General features: G+C 65.1%; 6 protein-coding genes across 6 annotated transcripts; 4 read left to right on the forward strand and 2 right to left on the reverse strand.

Moving 5' to 3' along the window:
- Window positions 1–790: 790 nt before the first annotated feature.
- EMIHUDRAFT_448391 (hypothetical protein) lies at window positions 791–6,416 on the forward strand (the record flags this gene model as incomplete). The annotated part of the gene is made up of 10 exons (XM_005761884.1): window positions 791–1,767; window positions 2,104–3,521; window positions 3,605–4,220; window positions 4,344–5,012; window positions 5,179–5,358; window positions 5,413–5,443; window positions 5,678–5,749; window positions 5,840–5,949; window positions 6,050–6,138; window positions 6,373–6,416. The coding sequence occupies 10 exons, from the start codon at window positions 794–796 to the stop codon at window positions 6,414–6,416; spliced, it is 4,203 nt and encodes a 1,400-aa protein (XP_005761941.1).
- Window positions 6,417–7,254: 838 nt separating this feature from the next.
- Window positions 7,255–8,132, forward strand: EMIHUDRAFT_350646 (hypothetical protein). Its single transcript, XM_005761885.1, has 2 exons — window positions 7,255–7,451; window positions 7,520–8,132. Exons 1-2 carry the CDS (start codon window positions 7,308–7,310, stop codon window positions 8,126–8,128), a joined length of 753 nt encoding a protein of 250 aa, XP_005761942.1. The 5' UTR covers window positions 7,255–7,307; the 3' UTR covers window positions 8,129–8,132.
- Window positions 8,133–10,132: 2,000 nt separating this feature from the next.
- EMIHUDRAFT_59426 (hypothetical protein) lies at window positions 10,133–10,405 on the reverse strand (the record flags this gene model as incomplete). The annotated part of the gene is made up of 1 exon (XM_005761886.1): window positions 10,133–10,405. A coding segment is annotated over one exon (273 nt), but the record flags the coding sequence as incomplete, so codon positions are not given.
- Window positions 10,406–15,267: 4,862 nt separating this feature from the next.
- Window positions 15,268–16,324, forward strand: EMIHUDRAFT_432889 (hypothetical protein). Its single transcript, XM_005761887.1, has one exon. It carries the CDS (start codon window positions 15,337–15,339, stop codon window positions 15,958–15,960), a length of 624 nt encoding a protein of 207 aa, XP_005761944.1. The 5' UTR covers window positions 15,268–15,336; the 3' UTR covers window positions 15,961–16,324.
- A 301-nt stretch (window positions 16,325–16,625) lies between these two features.
- EMIHUDRAFT_96772 (hypothetical protein) lies at window positions 16,626–17,810 on the forward strand (the record flags this gene model as incomplete). Its single annotated transcript, XM_005761888.1, has 1 exon — window positions 16,626–17,810. One exon carries the CDS (start codon window positions 16,626–16,628, stop codon window positions 17,808–17,810), a length of 1,185 nt encoding a protein of 394 aa, XP_005761945.1.
- Window positions 17,811–18,774: 964 nt separating this feature from the next.
- Window positions 18,775–22,528, reverse strand: EMIHUDRAFT_96773 (hypothetical protein; the record flags this gene model as incomplete). Its single annotated transcript, XM_005761889.1, has 4 exons — window positions 18,775–19,798; window positions 19,872–19,930; window positions 20,172–20,260; window positions 20,485–22,528. The coding sequence occupies 4 exons, from the start codon at window positions 22,526–22,528 to the stop codon at window positions 18,775–18,777; spliced, it is 3,216 nt and encodes a 1,071-aa protein (XP_005761946.1).
- Between the last annotated feature and the right edge of the window lie 109 nt (window positions 22,529–22,637).

Consider the following 22,637-nt stretch of genomic DNA (forward strand, 5'->3'; position numbering starts at 1 on the left):
GCGCTAGGCGGAGCCCGCGCTTCTCCTCCCTGCTCGATGTGTCGCTCAATGCCTCAATCAAAGCTGCGCGGCCCGGCCGCATATGCTTCGGACGGCGGCTGCACGCAGGGGCCCACGGTTCCCTGGGGTCGCCTCCGTGTGAATAAACGAGTATAAATAGCGGTGAATTCTTTCGCAACGCGCGCGTCGCGTACTGTCGCGGAAAGTCTGTGCAGGTTGTCGGGGACACGATCCCGGCGTGAACACAACTATCTGACGGATCCGCTCCTGACAGTGGCGCGTTTGAAGTTAAAAGTCGAATCATCAGAGCGGTGTCGGCGTTGTCCCCGATTTCCTCCCCCGGGCCCCCCGTCCGGGACCGCTCCGGGACGCACGCCGGCGAAGCACCATCAAGCTGCTGTACGGCGCTACGGCCCCGGCATCGCCTCCCCTGGCTTAGCTAGACTGAGAGAGATAATTGTGCACATGGTTGGTCTCTACAATATACTTATTGACACTTTACCTCCTAGAGCTCGTCCCTTTCCGCCACGGCCATCCTTGGCCTCCGAGGGCGGAGGGCCCCCCCGGGGCCCCCCGGCCGCGGCGCGGTGCGGCGGAGTCACAAATCAGACGGCAGAGCATCGGGACGCGGTCGGGCGATTCGAGGCCCAACTAGGCGTATGCATTGACTATCCAGGGCTATCACCTCCGTGGTCAGGACCTGCTGTTCACACCTGCACAGACTTGATACAGAGTATTCCTACCCTGGTACCCCGTACTCGAGTATGTGAACACCCCGGGGGGGGGCGCGCGCATGGCTCCCGCTTGGCGAGCCCTTGCCGTTGACTCGTCCCTGAAGCTCGGACCCGATGATCTCAACGGCGCAGGGGGGGCGTCGGAACCGGCTGCAACCTTGGTGGTCCAGCGCAGCCAGCACCGCACTCTCCATCCCGGCGCTGCTCCCCGCGTCGCCGGCAAGAAGCGCGGCGCGGCAGCGGCCCCGGCGGCCGTGCGAGCGGGAAAGCGCGCGGTGCCTCTTCAAAAGGCGATGCACGCCTGCTCGACCGACGGCGGTGGAGCGCTCCTCCTGGGCTCCTCACTCGACGGTGCAACCGCGTCCGCGTCCGCGTCCGCCTCAGCCTCGCGACCGCCCTCGCGCCCGTCTTCGAGACTGCCCTCGCGCCCGCCCTCGCGCCCGTCATCGCATCCACCCTCCACGGCCCCGTCGCGACCGCCGTCGCCACGGCCAGGCTCCCCTCCGGTCCTCTCTGCCTCCACTTCGCTGGTCTCGGCGTACGCGGACGCGGCGGGCGAAGCTGCGCCGGGCGAGGCTGCGGCGGGTATGCACCGCGAGGCGCTGAGCGAGTCTCAACGAGAGGCAGTGCTGCGGGCGCTGTGCGATGCGCGCCTCCTCTCCCCCGACGCCGCCGTCCTCGAGGCTGCGCGGCGTGCACTGCTCCCGCTCTGCAGCACCGTGCGGATGCTGCCGGGTGAGGAGGGCTCCGGAGACAGCGAGGATGGCGCCGCCAATGGCGAGGAGATTCACTCTGCGGCGCTGGCGGCGGCTGAGGCGGCAGCTGAGGCGGCGGCCGAGGCGGCGGCGGCCGAGGCGGCGGCAGCGGCCGAGGCGGAGGATGAGGCGATGCGGAGAGCGGCGCAACTGCAAGAGAGTGCCGCGAAGCAGGTGCTCTCAGAGGTGGCATCGCGAGTGCTGAAGCGGCCCATCGTGTCGAGCGACGACCTCCTCGCCGTGTCCGCCGAGTGTGCGGCCGCCAGCAAGCTTGACGGGTGGGGGACGGGAGCTGCGAGAGAGGGGACCGCCCTCGGCTCCGGCTTGGCCGTCCCGGCAACGGCCACGGTGGCAATCCCCGCGCGAGCTGCGGCCGCCTCTGCGCCCACGCTCGTCGGCCCCGCGGGCGTCCTCGCTAGACCCACCGCTTGCGGCACTCGAGGATGTGGAGGAGGCGGCGGAGAGAGCCCAAGTCGGCAGGGCGAGGGCGAGGGTACGTCTTGTGACTGGTGGGGAAGCCTCTTCGAGAGCGATGAGGAGGGTGGGCCCGCTCTGGCGGCCGCCGGCGCAGGCGCCGCCCGCGCGCCGTCGCTCTCGCCCGGCGCTGCGGCAAGGGCGAAGGCGGCCAGTGCGAAGGCGGTTCGGGTGGCGAAGGCTCAGGCGCTACTCGCTGTGCGCGATCCTGCGTGCGCATCGTCCCCGCTCGCCACCCTGTCTGCGTACCGCCTCGCGCCCGCCTTCGGCGCTCCACCATTTGACGCTGCGTGCGGGGCGGGCAAGGCGAGCCGCAAGGCGCCCTTTACCGGGCCTTGCGGCGCCGCGCGCCTTTCTCCGCTCGTGCCGCTCTGCCGCTTTGAGTTGGGTGGCGAGTGCCGCGACGCGTCGTGCTCTGCGCAGCACCGGCGCGACTACCTCCGCCCGCCCGCAGTGCTCCTCGCCGAGCTGCAGGCGCTAGCCGAGGGCGCGGCTCCAGAGATCGCGCCGGCCGCGAGTGCCCCTCGCGCGTCAGCGGTGGATGTGGCGGCAGCCGACCTCGAGACGGGGAACGCTGCGGAGGAGTTACTTCGCGAGGTGGCCGCACGGGCGCGCGCCGCCATGAGCGGGGCCGACGTGTCGGCGCCAGCACTCAGCCAGGTGTTGTGTGCATGGTGGGGGCGACAGCGCTCTCGGCCGCCCGACTCCAGTGGCGACAGCGGTGGCGCCTCTTCGGGGACGGGCGATCCCAACCCACCGCAGCCCGTGAGCGCGGCGTGCTTACCGCAGCTGCGACCCGCAGAGGCTCCCGCCGCTCCGGCCGACGGGACGGCGATGTCGCAGCTGCCCCTGCTCCAGGCGGCATTGCGGCTGCTGCCGCGCCCCTCGCCCCTCGCTGTCGACATACACAGACAGCTCGCCCCGTTGCTGCTGCGGCAACAATCGGCGGTGGCGGAGGCTTTGCGGGCGACCGCCGATGCCAACGTGCCCCCGCCATCGCCGTTGGCGGCGCCGCCCCCGCGACAGGGTGTGATCCAGGCCCTCGCCCCCGACCTTGTCTTGCGAAGCGACGGGGGCGCGAATTTGCCCACGTGGGAGGACGACGCGGCGGTCGCGGCCATCATGGGGCCGGCGGGAGGCGCAGCTGCCGGCTCTCGTGTCGACGGCGTTGGCGGTTGCGCCGCGGAGTTTTGGGCCACGATTGAGCGGTGGCGTCGCGAGCTGCCTCAATCCACTGCAGAGCGCCGAGGCCGGCTGCTCATCGAGCGGGCCTTGGCGGCGCAGCCACAGAGCGAGGCGCTGTGGCTGCTCCGAGCGTCGCTCCGATTCGACGACTGGCAGGCGGCTCGAGCAGAGATGGCCGCCGCTTGCGCCGCCGTGCCGAACTCGCTCGTCCTCTGGCACGTGCGCGCGAGACTTGAGCGCACCGTCGTCGGCCGAGCCGAGACGCATGCGGAGGCGATCCGCACAATTGCGCTCTGCCCTGGCTCCTCTTGGCGCCAGCATTGCGCGCTGCTGCTCGCTTCGCTCTCGCTCATCGACGAACTCGTTATCGCGGGTGCGACCGCCTCACACAGCGTGGGGACAGCGTGGGCCCCCCCCTGTCATGCTGCCCGACGCTGCCCCACGCCCGTGCCGCAGGCGAGCTCGACTTCGCCGCGTGGGTCGCGGCGGCTCTGCTGCGTTCGGAGGACAACGCCTCCGAGCCGGAGCCCAACGCATCGATCGCGCGGCGCGCCCAGGCTCTATCGCCGTTGCCAGCCGTGGCCAGTGCGCTCCCCGTGCCGCTCCGCGCGCTTCTATGGCTCTCTCGAATCGAGTTGCGCGCTTTTGGCGAGGTGAGCGTCAGCCGCGCCGCAGCCGCCTCGGCGTTCCTGCGAGCGTCGCTGCCGCTGGCGATCCAGCTGCCTTGGACGAGCGACACAAGGTCGATCGCTGGCGCCGAGGCCGATCCGGCAGGAGTCACGCAGAGCATCGATCTCCTCTTTGGTGTCGCCCTCGCCGCTGCCGACGCTGGTGGTGGCAGCGCGAGCGGCGGGCTGTGGTGCTTGCAGCTCAACCAGGTCATGTTCGAGCTCTCTCGCGGCGAGGCAGAGCGCGCGTCCGCCCTCTGCCAGCGGTACATCAAAGCCGCTGCGGCGCTGGAGGGCGCCCACCTCGAAGCTCTCTGGAGGCTGTACGCGCACGTCCTCGCCGCGGCGCCGTCTCTAACGCCGTCTCTCTCGCTAGAGCCATCTCTGTCGGCGGAGCAGCTCCTGTGGAGGGCGCGGCTCAGTGCGGCAGCTGCGCAGCGCCGCGGCAGCGTCGCGCGGCACGCCATTCGGCCACTGCCGACGCCCACCCCGACCAGAGTTGAACCTGGCCGGAACCCGGCCAATAGGTACGACTTGTGGCATGCGCTGCTCTGCGCTTCGATGACGCAGCCAGAGGCGCTGCAGGTCCTCGGCCTCGCTGTCGCGACGTCCTTCGACGAGGGCGAGCCGCGAGCGAAGACCCTCCTCGCAGCGTGCGCGCCGCCGCGTGCCGGCTGGCAGCCCTCGGCCGCCGAGGTGAAAGCCTGCGAGGCACTCTTTGCCCTCTTGCTGAGCCGGCACGCCGCCAGCGACGGCGCCGCCACACCGGGCCCCGTTGCATTGCCGCGGGAAGCAGTTGGTGACGCGGCAGCGGTTGGGGCAGCGGGCAGCGAGGTCGCCAGCGGGCCGCTTAGCCCGGGTGCCCGTGGCGGCGCGGCGCTGCACCTTCTGTGGTGCGCGTGGCTGCGGCTGACGGCGACGCCTGAGCGCGTCGTTGCGGCCTTTGAGGCGGCCATTCGCATCCATGGGAGCGGTGTTGCGTCGATGGAGCTTTGGCTGCACTACTTGCGATGGGCGCGGTCGATTTCGCGCTGCGAGCGGAACAAGGTTGAGGCGCGGTTCCGGCGAGTGCTCGCAGAGCGGCTGGGCGAAGTCGCGGGGGGTGGCAAGGAGGCGGGCTTGCCCGCAAGTGGTGAAGATGCCGACGGAGCCGCCGGCCTCTGTGCGTTGCTCGAGCAGTGCGAGCCATTGGGGCGGTGTGCGCCCCCTTCCTTTCCCGACACTGCCCCTCCTGCTCGCATCCGCATGACACTATCCTCCCTCAGCCGGCCGTCAAATACACTTGCGGCCCTTCCTCACGCGCAGGCTGGCCACTGGCTGCGGGCTCGCGGCGGCAAGGTGTCGCGAGATTTCTCGCCGCAGTAGCGAGTACCTCCATCTTGCGGGTTTCGACGAGGCCGAGGCGGACTGGGAGCATGCGCTCGACGCCGAATCACATCGTGCTGTGGTTCTCGGCGGCGGCGGGGCGCTCTTGCGGGAGCATGCGGCGCAGGACCCGCCGGCTTTGTCTCTGCGCGCCGCGGCCAAGGCGACGCCCAGAGGGTGCGGCCACCGCCCGCCGCCATCACGCCGGGATGGGCATCCGTGCCGCGGTAGGCGGCTCTCTGCGGACATCGAGCCGCTGCGCGTGCTATTCTCGTCCGGGCACTTGAACCCCCCCCCCCCCTGCCCCTCCATGCAGTCCTGCCCCTCCATCTGCGGCCCCGCTTGCCCCCAAACCTCCCATCACCACGATCGCTACCGCCAGAGCCGGGGCGTTCCGAGCTCGCCGCCCATTTGCAGCTGTTCTCACAGGCAGCCTCCATGTCAAAAGCGGCGCCGCACCGCACGCGCGCCCTTTGCTGAGCCTCACTCTGAGCAGGCAGCGCGCTTGGCTCCGCCCCCCGAGGGAGTCTCCGTCGTCGCTGGCTTGCAGCCGTGGGCATGTGAGCAGGTGATGTGCGGTTTTGGAGGGGTGGTGCGGGCGTAATTGTGCTGTTGCGGCGGGTGATTGGGCCCCGGGCTCGCCTGCACCCCTTTGCAGGCGCCCCTTGATCTGCCCGTCCAGGCGCCCTCGGCATTGCGTGAGGGGGGCGCATGTGTCTCCTTGCAGGCGCTCGAGTCCGATCCGGGCTGCATCGTCGCTTGGGATTTGTGCGCATCTCCACCCGACAGCCCCTCTCTGACCTCTCCCCCCCTCCCCCCTCTCCCCCCTCTCCCCCCCGCACGTACGTACTCTACCCCCTTGGCGTAGGGCAATTTGGAATGAGGCGGCCGACGCGCAGTGGGAGGCGGCGGCGGCCCTGGCACATGTTGCGGCGCGGTGGATTCCGGTGCATGCATGTGCGTGGCGGTCGGCGGAGTCGGCGGCGTCTACTCTCTCGTAGGTTGCTGTCAACTACACGAGCGCGACGTTGTGGCAGCAGGTGCCCCTCGCCCTTTCCCCGCTTTGCTCCACGGAGGCGGCTTGGCGTTGACTCCCCGCGCACGACTGCATTTGTCGCAGTGGCAACGACTGGAGGGGCTCCGCGAGAACACCGAGGCGCTGCTCTCGCCACCCGAAGAGCGCTACACCAGGCGCCGTTGCAGAAGAGAGTGGCGCGCACGTCGTTGCACTGTAGGCGCAGCTGCGGCTGCGCGCGCTTGCCTCCGCCGCAGGTGTACGCACTCTCACAGAGGGAGCGAGCACCGCCGATTCACACGTACCTGGCTGATTCACATCACACGAGCACAAACCTTATAGATTCCGCACGAGCACCTCGCCACACCCCCCTGCGCCGACCCAACTTACGTCAAGTTTGCCGCAGTGCACCGCGCTTGTTTTTCGGTGTACCTAAAAAGAAAGACGGCGCTTACCAGGCGCGGTATGTTTCAGTTCCGAGATTTTAATAACAAATCTACTCACACATCGTGTTTCGGTTTATTGTTTTTTGTGTTGCAGTGCCCCGTCCTGCCCAGTCGCCAGTGAGCAGTGTGCAGAGAGAGTGCAGTGACCAGTGAAGTAGCAGCGCACAACGAGGGGTGGGAGAAGGGTGGTCCCCACCTGCACGCGTGCAGAAAGAAAGAAAGAAAACAGGGTAGGAGGGATGGGAGGACGGCAAAGAAAGAAAGAAAAGAAAACAGACAACCCAAGGGAGGGATGGGAATGGGAGGACGGCACGCCGCCACCACACAGGGATTTTAAGGAGAGGAGTGTGGTGCTAGCCGTCGCCCACCCTAACCCTTGGAGGACGGCACGCCGCCAGCACATAGGGTGCCGTAATTCTGTGTTAGTGCCAGTGCGCGCCAGTCCCGTGCCCAGTGTTGTGCGAGTTTAGTTGTAAAATTCTTTTTAGAGTCGCTTAGGCGGCTCCAGTGGTGTACCTGTGTTAGTGCCAGTGCGCGCCAGTCCCGTGCCCAGTGTTGTGCGAGGCATTTCCTGCTAAAATTCTTTTTAGGTGCCGGAGCTCTCGGCAGCATCGCTCTGCTGCCTCGCACAACACACTGAGCGCCTGACTGGACTTCTCTCTGCCATGGCAGCGACCTCCCAGCTCCGGCTGCTGTTCGGCGCGACTCTGCTTCTGGTTCCGCCGGCGGACGGTCTCGTGGCGTCGCCGCGGTTCGCACCGCGTACGGCGGCTCTGCGGGCGGCGGCTGTCTCGATGCAGCTGCCAAACGTCCGCCGCGTGATTCGCTTGCCACCGCTTCCACTTTGTAGAATTCACCGCTCCGCACCTGCCTTTAGATCGGCGCGGGGGTTGGGAAGTTCATGAAGTCCATGACAGGCGGCAGCACCGACGATCTCGGCCTCTCGGACGACGAGAAGGAGGCAATGGAGGAGCGGTTCAAGAAAGGCGAGATGTCGTTTGAGGATTTTCTGAAGCAGGTGCAGCTGATGCAGCGGGTGGGATCCCTCTCGAGCATGGTGTCGAAGGTGCCCGGCCTGGGCGGCAAGGTGCCCGACGCGAGGCAGCTCGAGGAGGGGCAGAAGCGGTTGACGCGCTATTCCAAGTTTGTCGAGCAGATGAGCGAGGAGGAGAAGCTGCAGCCCGAACTGATCATCAACGAGGCGCAGCAGCTCAAGAACGGCGGGGCTGCGGGCGAGCGACTGCTCAGAATCGGCACTGCCGCGGGGGGCGAGGCCCAGGAGGTCGCCAAGTTTGCGCTCGAATTTAACGTGATGCGTGGCGCCGCCGTCAAGTTTGCGGCGGGCGAATCGCCAGAGTCGATCCAGCGCGACATGGCCGCCGAGCAGGCAGCGGTATCCGGACCGAAGAATCGCGCGATGCGCCGAATGGCCAAGAAGCAGTCGAAGAAGAAGGGGAAGGCCGGCGCTGGCGGGTTTGGTCGGTGAAGACGGCTCGAGGAGCGGGCGCTGCGGCGAATGTGCGGCGTCACGGGAGGAGAGAGGAGAGCGTCATCATTTAGCAGGAATCAGCGCCGTCTCCGCGCGTCACACCCCACCTTGCCTTTTTTGCGGCTTAGAGAGAGTGTTGTTCAGCCGGCGCACACGCGAGAAAAGGAATCGAGTATCGACGCGATGTACAAAGCATACACAAGTGACAAGAAGAGGAGAACGAAGAGGAGGGACACCAGTGATGACGAAACAGAAACTAGCGCAGACGGAGAGGGCAGGGCAGACCCGGGGACTGGGGAGCCGGGGAGCAGACGGCATCGGCCGCCGAGGAAACGTTTGGAAGAGGCACGAGGAGGGCGGCGACCTCGACCGACTATGGAGGACCCGTCACCAGACGACGCAGGGCAGATGACGGTGAGGCGGAGCAGACGTGCAGAGGGCGAGACGAGGGGGAGGGAGCAAGACGTCGCGGAGATCAGCAGGAGGATGTACGAAAAGATTAGGAGCAGCAGGGACCCGAGGGACAATGTGGAAGACGGCTCTAGTGCGAGTCCCTCATCGGGAGGACGACCCCGGCTAGTCGCCGACCACACCCACAAAGAACCCTGCACAAAGATCGCACGGGCGGGGACCTGTTCCTTTTTACCCATCTCACAGCAGAGAGGTCCGTTTTTATTTATTTATTGTATGCCACGTCGCGCCGCCTGCGTTTGGGTTTCTATGTTTGCGATTTGGAGTTTGGTATTTGTTGTCTAGTAATATGTTTATTTATTTGTTCAGCCGGCACATGGGGGAGAAAGACGCCGACAAATGACGAACTGACTGAGCAACTGGCAAAACTAATTAATATAACCAAATGGCATAAAAACCAAAACGAAAAGTTTCTTCTCTCGTCTCTTACGACTCTTTTTTTATTGCCTCACGCGCCGCCGCGTCGCCGCGCCGCCCCCCCCCCGCCCGCGCGCTTTCTCCGTTTCCCGCTTGTTGTGCGTGCTTCGTTGTGTGAGCACGTCTGCTGGTCGGTGACGTGGCTGCGTCACGTGGGGAAGCCTTTGCCACGCCGCAGGCCGCCCTCTCACTACACTGCGACGTACTCACATTGTCAGACGAACGAACTCTACGAAGCACGCGCTCAGAGACAAAAAATCGCGAAACGGACCCCTAGGCGCCGGCTCTTGCCCGCGCGTAGCGGCCCACTGCGGTTGCAAGCGTAGCCGCCATCGCAGCGGCGGCAATTGGAACCCACAGATGAAACCGCCCCCCGGGCGGCACTGCAGCCAGGCGCTTTGCGTGCACGCGCAGGTGGCCGTTCCGGTCTTGTGCCAGAAGCAGCATCGCACAGTCGTTACTCAAGTGAGACTGCTTGTCCCAGAAGTAGTTGCGTGCGCTGAAGACGCACAGCAGCCAGCCGCTATGCATCACCTGCGTGTCAAAACACGGGCATCGGGCTCGAGCGCTCGATTGTGCGTGGTGCTGGTGGCTTGCTCACCTTGTAGCCCTCCTTGATGTATTGGTGCGAGCGGATGATCATCCCGAGCTTGTTATCGCGGCAGTACTTCTCGCTTACGTCCGGACCAAACTCGGGTATATCTTCTCCCCGGTGGCTCATGTGGACGCCACTCTTCATGTCAGCATCCGAGCCAGAGGGATCGGACCACATGGCTTGGAGGACGGCCGTCGAGTGGTTGACGTCTTGAATTGGGCGCTGCTCGTTCTCCAGATCCTGCACCAGGGAGGTCGCGTTTCGTGAGAGTGTGTGGCCTTCCCACCGATGGGCTGCGCGACACGGGACGCGAGATTGCGAGATTGCACCTCGGGTGTCCACGAGCCGTCACCGATGCCTCCGTGAATGACGAGCACGATGCCACCAGCAATGGCAGCTAGCGGCAGCCAGTCGAAGCAGGCATGTACTTGCTCGAAGACCAGCCTAGCTGTTGCGAGCGGCATCCGGCGGGCGAGGTGGTGGAAGAATCCGCTCTCCCTCATCGCCAAGTTCTGCGAGCGAAACTCGTGGTTGCCGCGCAACAGGAAGATCTGGTCAGGATACATGATCTTGAGCGAGAAGAGGAGCACGACCACCTCGAGCTGGTGCGCTCCGCGGTCCACAAAGTCACCGTTAAAGATGTAGGAAGTCGTCTGCACGTCGCCCCCGGAATGGGTGGGCGAGCCGTACGTCGCGAAGAGTAGCAGCACGTCGAGCAGTTGGCCGTGGATGTCGCCGAAGATCTTGACGGGCGCGGCGACCCGCGCGACGCTCGGCTGCTGAGCTAGTACCCTCTGACAGCACGCCGCAAGCTCGATCACCGCCTTGGCCTGCTGCAACGGGTCGTCGACGCCGAGGAGGCTGGAGATTGCACTCTTCATCCAAGCCGAGTCGTCCACGTCACTCCGCACCAGCGCCGCGTGGCCGTGAGAGACGGCCCGCTCGATGACGCGGCTTGCCATCGCGAACAGCGTGGACGGTTCCCCCTCGTGAGTTCGCTGCACAGCCAGCGGCCCGCGCCAGCCCCCGTGGGCCTGGTGGTCAGGGTGAAGCACGAGCTTCTCATTCACCGCATACCCTGTCACGTTCCTTGTGGAGACGAAACCACCGGCGCGCAGACCAAACCACCCTCGGCGCAGGTTGACTCGCTCGCCGATCCCGCCGGGACATTGGTTTTCGGGATCCAGAGACACGCCGAACGGCGGCCGCAGGCAGCACAGCTCGGTACGGCCGTCGAGGACGACCCGGTGTCCCATCGCAATTCCGCTGAGATTGGTCTGGGAGAGGGAGGTTTTGAAGACGGCGGTGGCCTTGCGTGTGGACGGGATCTTCTGGAGTGGCACCACGGTGTCGACTGGGCCTTCTGTGTATCGCGAAGTCATATCGACCGCTCGTATAGGTGTCTATCGGGGACGGACGAGCGTCGTGCCAGCTTGGTATTTCTCTCTCGGTGTCTGCACCACCGTTGACGCACTATCCTCAATAGCTGCAGTCGCTAGGTTGCATCAGCCGCTCTCCACGCTCGAGAAGGGCCATGTAGTCAACCCGTCGCGGTAAAATCGCCTCCCCACGTCACCAGCGCGAATTTCGCCCAGAGACGCGGCATCGCGGCAACCCGCCTTGGCAACCCGGGTCCCGGGAGTCTGAGACCCGCCCCCAGATGCACGTTAACCCACCCCGAGCATGTTAACATAGATCACGCCCAGATCATGCTCGGGAGAGGACATACAATTGAGGCCCCCGCCGGTTTTTTTTCTGTTACTTTATCCCTCCCTAGGAGTTACTTCCTGAAGTAACTACTTACGTTCGTACTTTGAGAAGTAACTGTCCCCGCCCCGCGCCTGCAATGGCCCCTAGCCGCCGCCCACAGCTCCCTAGACACAGGGCAGACCTGGACTGGAACGGACCCGCCCCCTAATACTCCTCTGAGCCCGCGCCTGCATGGCCCCTAGCCGCCGCCCTCCGCCCACAGCTCCCTAGACACAGGGCAGACCTGAACTGGAACGGACCCGCCCCCTAATACTCCTCTGAGGAGTGGTGGCCACCGTCGGAGTCGGTGTAGGAGGACTCCCTATTCTTGTGGGGCTTGCCCTTGGACTTGTGCGTGTCGAGCACTTGGTTGCGGAGGCGGGGAGACCTCCTGCGCTCCCCAGGCGGCCTCACCGGAGCCTGCGGCGTACTCTCAGGTAGGTAGGTAGGTAGAAAGGTGAAGAACAGCCAGGCTCGGACTGGACACCAACGCGGTATGGGTGGACGCTAGACAGATGATGACGACACGCACGAGCGACACACAGACACAAACAGGCTCACAAGACACACAGCCAGCTGGCTGCCACACACCCTGAGTTGGCGTACACATAACTCAAGGCCACATCCTCCCTGTCGCCCCCCCCAGCACTCTCAGAAGGCGCGAAAAAAGAAACGGGGAAATGAGCTCAATGTCGGCGCGATGGCAGAACGTAGGCCGCCAGCTGCGTACGAATGGCGTCGCTCTCGGGGCCTCTGACCTTGATCGTGACGATGCAGACAGACGGGAGGCCCATCGTCCCGCAGCGCCTGCTCGGCTGGCCTTGGCTCGCCGTGATCGCAAACAAAAATAAAAGCATTCGACTTGTTTCTTTATAGGCGTCTCGCAGTCCTCCTCCCCCATCCCTCGTCTGGGTTTGTCTGTTTTCTTTCTTTTTCTTTTCAGGCGTCTCGCAGCTGCGTATTCTTGTATTCTCGTCGAGTAGTGTAGGTACTGCGTGGGGCTGCTGCTCTGCGGATCCACGACGAGCTGTGATATCCCGAATCTTCTATGGCTGCCGTGATGTAACATTCTTTCTGGGCGCCGGATAATGGGCGCCGGATACGGCTCTAAGCTCAAGACCCGGGACAGATCGCCTCCTTCGCGGGGAACATCGCCTCCTCCTGAGTTGACTTTTAAAGAATCGTTTCCTTTTGATTTCTCATGGACCACCAAGAACTGGCACGGGCTGCAGATGCAGCGCTTGTCTGTCGTTCTCCACCCCGCCGTTGCGTGGCAGACGGTGAACGAGCTAGCGTGCACGGAGCTAAGTGCATTGCCGTTCGTACTAGCGGAGTCGCTTAGGGAGATTCTTCTTCTCCCTCTCGCTTAGGCGGCTCCGGTAGTGTGCCTGTGATAGTGCTAGCACGCGCCAGTTCGCACCTGTGTCGAGCCTGTCTGCTGTGAGAGAGAGTTGTTTTGTTTAAATTCTTCCGCATCGGGTTTCTTTTTTGCACGACACCGGGTACGTACGGGACTGGCACTGCAACGGTGTCGTGCGAGGGAGTTTCGTTGTAACATTCTTTTTCGGTGTACCTGTGTTAGTGCCAGTGCGCGCCAGTCCCGTGCCCAGTGCCTGACTTTTTGTAAAATTCTTTTTTGTACGATCACCAGCTGATGGCACGCCTCCGGCAGCCTTGGTTGTAGTCTGCACTGTCTCAACATGCATACGCTGGCCCACATCATGCTCGCCGCAAGCGTCCTTCCTCACGGAGCGCAGACAGGCAGGGTCACGCAGTTCTACAGCCCGGAGGATGGCAGCTTCGTCATGAAGCGCATCATGCACAGTCGCACAGATGGCCAAGCGATTGCACAGACGGCCGAGTGGTCGCACAAACGGCAGAGTGAATCGCCTGCTCATGGCGTGGCCATGGCGCCTTCTCCACGCAGAGCCATGGCGCCATACCTGACAAAGCGGGCGCTCGTGCTCCGCGGCGGAAGCACCAACTTCAACCTTCTTTTCGAGCTCGCTAGCGCCGTTAGGGTGCCTGGCCTTTCGCGCGTGCTACTTGTGAGCTTGGCCGCTGTCTTCACGCTTCAAGTCTGCGGGATCGTCGACACAGACAGATGGGCACACATCGACGAACGTGTGGATGCTGGCGAGTTTTACCGGATGAGCACGTCTACCTTTCTCCACGCTGACTTGCGACACCTGGCTTGCAACTCGCTCAGCCTGGCAGCGATGACCCCCAGGGTGGAGGCGACATTCGGGACGCTCGGAGCGATTTGCATTTTCCTCCTGGCGGGCATCTGCGGCTCCTGCGGCGGCCGGGTTTTCGGCTACGACCTCGGCCTGCGCCTCGAGATCGCTCTGCTGAACTGTCTGAGTGAGTTTGGGATCGGCCACCGACGGTTTGGGGTGGAGCGGGTTGATTCCCGGCGCGTTATGAGCATCGGAGCCAGCGGTGCCGCCTTCGGCTTCACCGGGAGCCTAGTTGGCAGCCAGATCCGCAACCCGAGCCTTGCGGGCTTCAAAGATCCACTCGCCTATCTCGCGATGCTTTTCGCAAGGGACATTTACATTGCCTGGGCGGACCCAGACGGCGGGCAGATCAACCACGCGGCGCACCTCGCTGGAGGGGTTACCGGAGTCTGCTTCGGGCTTGCGCTCTCTCCGAATGTGAGGTACCACGGGTTTGACCATTGGCTCCATGCCAGATTCATGCTGCTGTTCGCCGTCAACGGCGGGTTGCACATCGCGGCTCTCCTAAAGGCCATGGGGCTGCTCGGACTACCGTGGAGCGTACTGAAGGGACTTGTCCCCTCGAGAGCCAACGCCGCTCCGAGACGCAAAGGTAGCCGCAAAGGCGCAAAGCGCAAGTCGAGCCAAGCGAGCGGCACAATGAGGAGGGAGCTTGCCGCTCTGCAGAGGCGGGTTGCGGTGCTTGAGGAGACGGTGGCTGATTTGCTATCCGACGGCGCGAGTTTTTTTATTTTGCGGGATGTGTCCAGTCCTTGTCTCAGACGACGCGGCTGCGATCGATAGCGCCACCCATGCAATCGCTCCTCTCCCTCAACGGGCGGGCCCACCGAGAGCGCTTCCCGAAAGGAATCGAGGCGCCGGATCGCGACTACCATCGCGCGTTCGAGAGCGGCGGCGATACCGTTCTCTCGTGGAGCCCGACAGGGTACCACCGCATCCGCAGCCACGACTTTCGCCAGCGGACGTTCGAGGTCGAGCCGCGCCATGAGGCTCTCGAGGGCAAAGTCGGCGTCAACTTCAACATCGAAACCGTCTCCGAGGCGCTTGCGGAAGACCGCAACATGCCGAGGCTCGACGCTGAGGAGTACCGCAGCGGCCTCTGCGTCGGCGCGCGTGCCGCCTACCAGGAGGAGAGCAAGCGCGGCGAGCGCTCGCAGCGGTTCTCCGCGACGGAGGACATTCGCGTCGAGCAGGCCTCGCGGCAGCCCGAGGGGCTCGTCCACAGCGGCGGGCACGGCTTCCTCGCCGCCGCCATGACCGCCTTCGCCCGGCACCTCCCGCTCACCCTCTCTCCGGACGCCGTGTGGGCGCAGATCGCATGGGGCTTCGCTAAGCATGTGGACAACCATGCCGACGCGCTCCGGAGCAACTTCGTCCAGCACGAGGGAAAGAAGAGGCTCCTTGTTGTCACCTCGCCCTCCTTCCGCCTCGGCCTCGGCGAGTCCTTCGAGGCCTCCTCGCCGCCTGAACGGTGGGAGCACGAAATCTTCCCCAAGTTCAGCACGCAGATTGGCGAGCACATCGGCGATGAGACACACCACGCGATCGCCGGCGACTTCTCGACGACCAACGCCGGCGCGCGCGCGGCCTTTGAGGTGACGCTTATGGCGGCGATGAAGAACTACTTCTCCTTCGGTTGCAGGACCATGTGCGGCATCCCCTCCATCACGCTCACCGGGACGCTCGAGGACTGGCAGCAGCTCCGTGCGCGCGCCGAGGCGCTTGGGGAGAAGATGATGCCGGAGTTCCGCGACAAGTGGATGGCGTGCCTGCTCCCGGTCCTCGATGAGTTCGTCAACAGCTACCGCGGCGAGGTCAACTTTTCGTTCTGGCAGACGATGGTGAAGCTGCGGAGCACCGGCGGTGGCTCGGGCTCGCACTCTTTCATCAGCGGCTGGATCAGCATCCTCTATCCCTACCTCGCGAATGGCCAAGCCAACATTCTCCGGCCGTGGGCGGAGATGTTTTTCCACGGCCCTGAATCGTCCGATTTCCCGGCGACGACCTCGAGCGTGCCGTGCGACTGGGAGTACCACGGAACACAGTACGACCTTCACTTCCACGCCGGAATCATCGGCTTCACGCAGGACAGCGACACTGGCTCGCTCGAGCCGGTTCTCGGCTGGTCGGCTACGCACGATCCGAATTCGGATCCCGAATCGCGCCTCGCCTATCTTGAGCGCGAGATCGTCGAGATCCGCAAGGGCCACCCGGCTGCCGAAACCAAGGACGGCGAGGAGGAGGGCGAGGAGGAGGGCGAGGAGGAGGGCGACCGGAACGCAGCGGTGCGCATTCGCACGATGCAGCGCGAGGTTAAGCAGCTGAAGCGCGCGCTGAAATCGACTGCGGACTCCTGACTTGCTGTATGCTGACCCCCCTCCCCTGGTGCGACGGCACGAAGATCTGGAGAAAGAAAGGACTTGCCGCATCATCATGTGACCAGAGTTTATGTATAAAAGCTTGTGCTGTGATCGAGCACTTCCCGAACCGCCGCCAAGTGTATCGTCAAACTATGTACCACCGCGTGCATGATGACAGGGAGGTGGGGCGCCTCCTCCTGTGGTTCCCAGGCGCCCTCAAATGGATGACGTGCGTCCTCGTGACGGACGATCCAGCAGACGCGCCCTTCGGCCTTAGCGCGGAGCTCGACCATGTGACGGTGGTCGAGGTTGGCTACAACGGCCGCCTGTCCCGAGCCTGGCCATCCTGTAGATACCTGGTACAAAAAGAAATACCGGAGCCCAGCGCCGAGAGGTTCTCCGATCTTGCCCGCCTCTTTTCATTGTTAGTGCCCGCCGGTGGATGCTCCATCGATGAGAGGCCCCGTGCGCAACCCTCCCCTGCCTACGCGGACCGCTCCGTGAAGAGCCATCCCCTGCCGACCCCCCCCCCCCCCCCCCCCCACCACCACCACCACACACCACACACACCTACACACACCTCCCCAACCCTCCCCGGTCCGCGCGCCTGGCTGAGGCGGCATGTCTTCGCACCGCAGGGCGACTGCGCATAGGAAAGCACCATGCCGCCATCGATCTTCCTCATCCTCTCACTACTGCTCGCGTCCACCAGCGGACAAGCACCTACTCCGGGGTCGTCGGTGCCCGGCTCGTCTGCGCCCGGCTCATCGGCCACTGCCCCCGGACCTGCGCCTCTGTATAACTTTGTACCATACAATGTATGGTACCGGAGAATGTATGGTAGCGGACAAGCACCGGTGCCCTCGCCCGAGCCGGTTGCTGGGGCCGTCACCGCGGCCGAGGAAGCTCAGTACTTCGACACCAGCGGACAAGCACCGGTACCCTCGCCCGAGCCGGTTGCTCAGTACGTCGACACTAGCGGACAAGCACCGGTACCCTCGCCCGAGCCGGTCGCTCAGGGGGCAGCCAACGGCGATCCCCACCTGATGCTGGCTCACGGAGGCAAGGCGGACTTCCGCGGCACCGACAAGGGCATCTACAACTTCCTCTCGGCCAAGAACCTCTCGCTCAACGTGATGACAGAGTTGGCCGACTTTTACCTGCACGACACGGACCACCCTCGCCACAAGCTCGTGCACGGCTCCTTCCTCACGCAGGCGCACGTCGTTGCGTTGACCGGCGGCGGGCGCACTGTACACGCTTCGTACTGGGCGAGCAAGATCGGTCCGCTCAACATCGGGTGGATCAACGCGACCATCGACAACCAGCAGGCATTCTCGCTCGGGCCGCACACGACCAAGGTGGTCGACGACGTCTCGCTGCACATGGACTACTCCTCGCTGCATGTCACCACTGGCGAGTGGGATCTGGCGGTCACGCCGCAGGCCGTCGAACGCTCGGTGGCGGGGCCCGTGCGGCGCATCGATGTGCAGATGACGCCGCGCGTCGCCGAATCCAAGTTCTCCGTGCCGCCCCACGGCGTGATTGGCCAGTCGTGGGACGGCGACAACAAGGCCGTCTTCGGCGATGAGGACGAGTTCCCTGTGCGCGGCGAGTACACGACGAGCGCGATGGCCGAGGGGGCTATCGAAGGCGTGCCGACCGACTACCTGATGTCCTCACCCTACGCCACCGACTTCAAGTATTCGCGCTTTAGCCTCGCCCATGCCTCCCCGCGCGACGTGTCCAAGCTGACCGGCCGCGTTTGGGCAGCTGTGCCTCTGGCTGGTAACGGTGCCGGCGTCATGGAGAAGGAGATGGAGTTGTCGGCAGGGCAGGTTGCCTGAGCGCTGAGGGACTAGCTGCGCGTGTACGTGACCCCCCTGTGAGCTGTGTGGCTCCTGTGTCGTGTGTGGCCTGTCCGCCCCGACCCCTGTAGCCCTGACTACAGCCTGACACCCCCTGCCCCTCGGCCTCGCCGCGCTCCGCCTCCGGCTCTGGCTGGGGGCCGCGGATAGCGGATAAACCCAATCAAAACACGCAACAAAGGCCATGCCACACGTGAACAAAGCCGTGAAAAACATAGCAGACACACATGAACAACATGTACATGCACACACGCATATCTCTCCGCCACGCATTCCGCATCAGCGGGTCGTATATGCCCGCAAAGGCGTCCGTGCCTCCCGCGAGCACCCTCAGCACCCCTCCTCCTCGGGCCGAGCGTTTTTGATCTCTGGGTGAGTGGGCGCCCGCCCGCCGCCGGCTGAGGGGGTCGGCCCCCCTAGACTGAAAACAAAAACAAAATCGAGAAGCAGTCAAAAACAGCCTGCGAGAGCGGCGCTGCGCGCCGCCTACTTCGTGCGGGTCGTGAGTAACCCCAAGCGGCATCCCAAAACGTGTAACAGCCGAGACCATCAGATAGGCGGATGGGCGCACGCACCCGCGCAGCGCCGCAAAGAAGCTGGCGACGGCAATGCTTCATGATGAAGGAGCTCAACCGGTTCGAGGACGAGACGACATCGAGGATGTCATGTTGCGCGACGGCGTCATCCATTTCGTCAAGCCACATTTCATCGTGACCGTCGCCACCCTCGCCGCCGTCTCGCCTACGTCGCCGCCGTCGCCATCATGGGCCTCGCTGCCGAGACGGTGCTGTTGCATCTGACTCAACTCTCCCACCCCCCCTGGCTCCTATGCCGACGTGTTCCGTGCTCCCCCGTCCGCCGATGTCTCTGCTGTGCCGCCCGGCGGAGCTCTGCGGCGGGCCCTCCTCGCCGCCTTCGCTGCCGCTGCATCGCTGTCGGCTCGTCATTTCTGTCTACGGTCATTGGGGGCTGCCATCGGGAAAGGAGCGAGGAGCGCGGTGTCCTCGGGCGTGGGGGCGCCCTCGTCCCAGCGGGCAAGCGCTCCCTCAACGGCGCGCTGGCTCACCGTCAGGGCCACGCCCTCAGACGCCTTCCGCCGGAGCATGCTGCGGAGCGCCTCCCCAGCGTTGGACCGGATGGTGCCGCCCGGATGGGCTCGCTTGGCCGGCGGCCGGCGCGCGGACTCTCCGCGAAGGGGCCGGCTGGGCAAGTCGGGCGGGCCAGGCCTGATCGGGGTCGCGGGCAGCGACGAGTCCTCCCCCGCGGTCGGCGCGTCCCATTCCTCCGCCTCCGTCGCGGTAGAGTGCGACGCGGCGGGCACGAGCCAGAGGTCGAGGCCTTGGGTCGTAACTCCAGCCGACGCGTCACCCCCAAGCAGGTCGACTGGAGCGGGTGCGGGTGAGTCGACGACGCGCAGGATCGCCGTGTAGTGCTGTTGAACCCAGAGGGCAAGCACGACGCGGGCGGTGGCAGCGCACGGGGGCGTGGGCCGGATGACGCCGCCCCGTGCCCGTGCGCCGTCGGCGGTCACCGCCCGGTACTCGATTTCGACCTCCTTGAGGTGGGCACACAGCCTCAAGAAAGGCTCGTCGATCCAGGTAGCCGGGCGAGCCATGAGCTCGACCCATGAGTCCGCCGAGGCAGGTAAGCCGCACCTGGCATGCGCCGGCCAGGCCCGCATCGACTCCGTAAGGTGGGTGGCGAGGCTGGCGCCCGCGCCGTCCACGTCGCCGGCGCCACCGCAGGTGACCTCGGTCAGGGTGAGCGGAGGGCAGGTGGCGAGGCACTGGCGGGCATGCGCGATGACCCGGCAGCGGTGAAGACTCACCGCCGCCTCGACGAGGTCGATGGCGGTCTTCGCTCCGAGGCCGAACACCTTGCCGAGCTGCCGCTTCTTGGGCGCCGAAGCCATCGAGCGACCAGCCTCGTTTTTGAGGCGCAGCGCGTTGTCCGAGCCGGTGGGCGGACTGTTCACAGCCAGAGCTGTGAAGAGGCGCTGCTCGCACTCGCGGCGCTGCGCAAGCCGGTGGGCGCGGCCACCGGCCGCTCTCGAACTTGGCCAGCGCCTCGCAGCTGCCCGAGGAGAGGATCTGGTACGCCTGCGGCAGAGCCCGAGGTGGACTCGGGATGGATCGAGATGGATAGCGCCGGAGAGAGCGGGTCTAGTGCTGCAGCCGTGCGCCGTATGGTAGAGAGGAGCGGGATCGGTGCTGCAGACACGTGTGCCTGCTGCGCGCGAAACGGGCCGAAGAAGGGGAGCGAGGCGGCGGCCCGAGCGACAAATCCACTTTTACCGAGGGGCATCCACTGCGAGAGCGGGAAGGGCACGCCAGCGGCCACCGCGGCGGCGCGGGAGTAGAGCAGCGCCTCCGAATTGAAGTGCCTCTCCTCACTCGCATCGTCAACGTCATATCGCACTGGACCGATACCTACACTTACATGACCGACACATCATGACCCAGAGATTCGTTTTTATGGATTTGGGGGATTTGGGGATTGGGGTGCGCTTTAATGTTTGAACTTTGAAGGTGTGGTGTACATGTAATAAAAGGTAGCTCGGGCACACGTTTTGTGAACAGAGTAAAAGAGAGTTAAAACTAAAAAAAAACGCGCTATACTCTACGTACAAAATGCTATGACTCCTCCGGGGCACCTGTCTGCGGTCCCCCAAACAGCATCGCGATCAGCCGGTCCACCTGTTGCAGAAGCCCGCCCTCAGCGGCGACCCCTGTGCTCTCGTTCGCCGCCGCCACCGCCGCAGAGAGCGAGGAGCGCGCGTCCAGGCCCAAATGCGCACAGATCCGCGAGACCTTCTGCGGCAGCGTGGCGCGGCAGGGGCTGCCAACGTCTCCTCCCACAGCGTTGTTTGCGGCTGTCGGTGGCGAGGCGGCCGGTGGGGGTCCTAGCTCGAGCGCCGCGAGTCGCACGGTGAGCGCCTCCTCGCGTGCCGTCGCCTCTTCCGCCTCTGACCTCGCCGCCTCCTCCCGCCCCCTCGCCTCCTCCTCCCTCGCCCTTGCTGCCTCCGCCTCCAGCCTCGCCTGTTCCGCCTCTGACCCCGCCGTCGCCTCGCGAACTCTCGCCACAGCTGCGTCTGACCTAGCCTGGGAGAGTGCCTGCTCGATCGCCAACCGCGTGCTGGACTGCTCAGCCTGCGTCGTCCTCAGCGGTGCCGCGGCCCGCGCCGCCTCCTCCTGCCGCGCCTGCGCCTCCATCTCGTCCACCAGCGCTTGCCGCACCGCTCGCTTCCGCTCCTCCTCCGCCGCTCGCGCCGCCTGCTGTCGCCTGCCGCGAGCCTCGCTCTCCGCCGCAGCCGCGGCCGCCGCCTCAGCCCTAGCCTCCCTCTCCAAGCGCTCCTCCCTCTCCCGCCGCGCCGCCTCGAGCAGCCTCGCCTGCCTCTCTTGCCGCGCCGCCCGCTCCGACTCCTCCGCCCGTCGCGCCTCCTCGGCTGGCGTCACGCGCTCCTCCTCGTCGCTCTCTGAAGCCGACTCGCGCGCTGGCGCCGCCCTAGAGGTGGAGTCGCTGCAGTCGGCCGATCCCTCTGCTCCTTCGGTTGTGCTGCTCCTCGACCCGCGAAAGCCACTCTGCTTCTTCCTCCTCCTCCTTCCCGCCTCCTGCAGGGGAGGCTGCGCCTTGGCCGCTGCTTCCTCCTCCAGGAGCTCCGCCGCCAGCTGCTGCCGCCGCTCCGCCTCCGCTGCGTTGTCCTCTGCCGCCCGCGACGCCGCCGCCGCTGCAGCCCGCTCCTGCTCCTCCCTGCGCGCGGCAAGCGCTCGGCGCGCTCGCAGTACATTCTCGGGCACGGAGGACACGGCGCACGGATCGTCGCGGCTCAGGGAGGCGATGTTGACCGATTGGGAGCTTCTGTTCCCTGGAAACTGCAGCTTCAGGCCATTGCCTTGGTGCTTGTCGGTCGCTGGGCCGACGACCGCGCCCTGCTGGCCGTACATGAGCTTGTTTCCAGATTTAAACGACTTGTTCACGCCCGTGTAGTACAGCCGGTCGCCAAGCCTGTGACCGCCCGGCAGAGGCGGCGGCTTCTCGCGGCTAAGCCGGGGCAGAGAGCAGTTTATGGCGACTTTGTTCCCTGGAAACTGCATCTTCAGGCCATTGCCTTGGTGCGCTGCCGTGGTCGCAGGGCCGACGACCTCGCCCGACTGGCCGTGCGTGAGCTTATCGCCACTCTCAAACGACTGGCTCGGTCCCGTGAAGTACAGCTGTTCGCCGGTCTCGTGATCGCCCGGCAGAGGCGGCGGCTTCTCGCGGCTGAGCCAGGGCAGATAGCAGTTTATGGGGCCCGTGTTTCCTGTAAACAGCAGCTTCAGGCCATTGCCTTGGTGCTCGCCGGTCGCAGGGCCGACGACCTCGCCCTGCTGGCCGTGCGCGAGCGTGTTTGCAGATTTAAACGACTGGCTCGGTCCCGTCCAGTACAGCTGTTCGCCAAGGTCGTGATCGCCCGGCAGAGGCGGCGGCCGCTCGCGTCTGAGGTTTGACAGAGAGCAGTTTATGGAGACTTTGTTCCCTGGAAACTGCATCTTCAGGCCATTACCTTGGTGCTCGCCGGTCGCAGGGCCGACGACCTCGCCCTGCTTGCCGTGCGTGAGCTTGTCGCCATCCTCAAACGAATGGTTTGGGCCCGTAAAATACAGCTGTTCGCCAAGGTCGTGGCCGCCCGGCAAGGCTGACCGCGCGCCGCAGGCCATTTTCGGGTCAACCCTCGGCGTTCTGGCGGCGGCAAAAGGGCGCGCCCCGAGCAAAAAAGTACGAGCTGCAGGTGTAGGTTATTTTTGCTTGGGCGGCACTCATGCTGAA

This window comes from Emiliania huxleyi (assembly GCF_000372725.1).
Source record: "Emiliania huxleyi CCMP1516 unplaced genomic scaffold EMIHUscaffold_7, whole genome shotgun sequence".
Lineage (NCBI taxonomy): Eukaryota > Haptophyta > Isochrysidales > Noelaerhabdaceae > Emiliania > Emiliania huxleyi.

What these genes read in the sequence shown, in the direction of transcription:
- EMIHUDRAFT_350646 (XM_005761885.1), top strand. Translation starts at nt 7,308, where the DNA reads ATGGCAGCGACCTCCCAGCTCCGGCTGCTGTTCGGCGCGACTCTGCTT. An exon ending in TCTCGATGCAGCTGCCAAAC is followed by an intron (nt 7,452 to 7,519) that starts GTCCGCCGCGTG and finishes ACCTGCCTTTAG; the next exon opens with ATCGGCGCGGGGGTTGGGAA.
- EMIHUDRAFT_432889 (XM_005761887.1), top strand. Translation starts at nt 15,337, where the DNA reads ATGATGCCGGAGTTCCGCGACAAGTGGATGGCGTGCCTGCTCCCGGTC.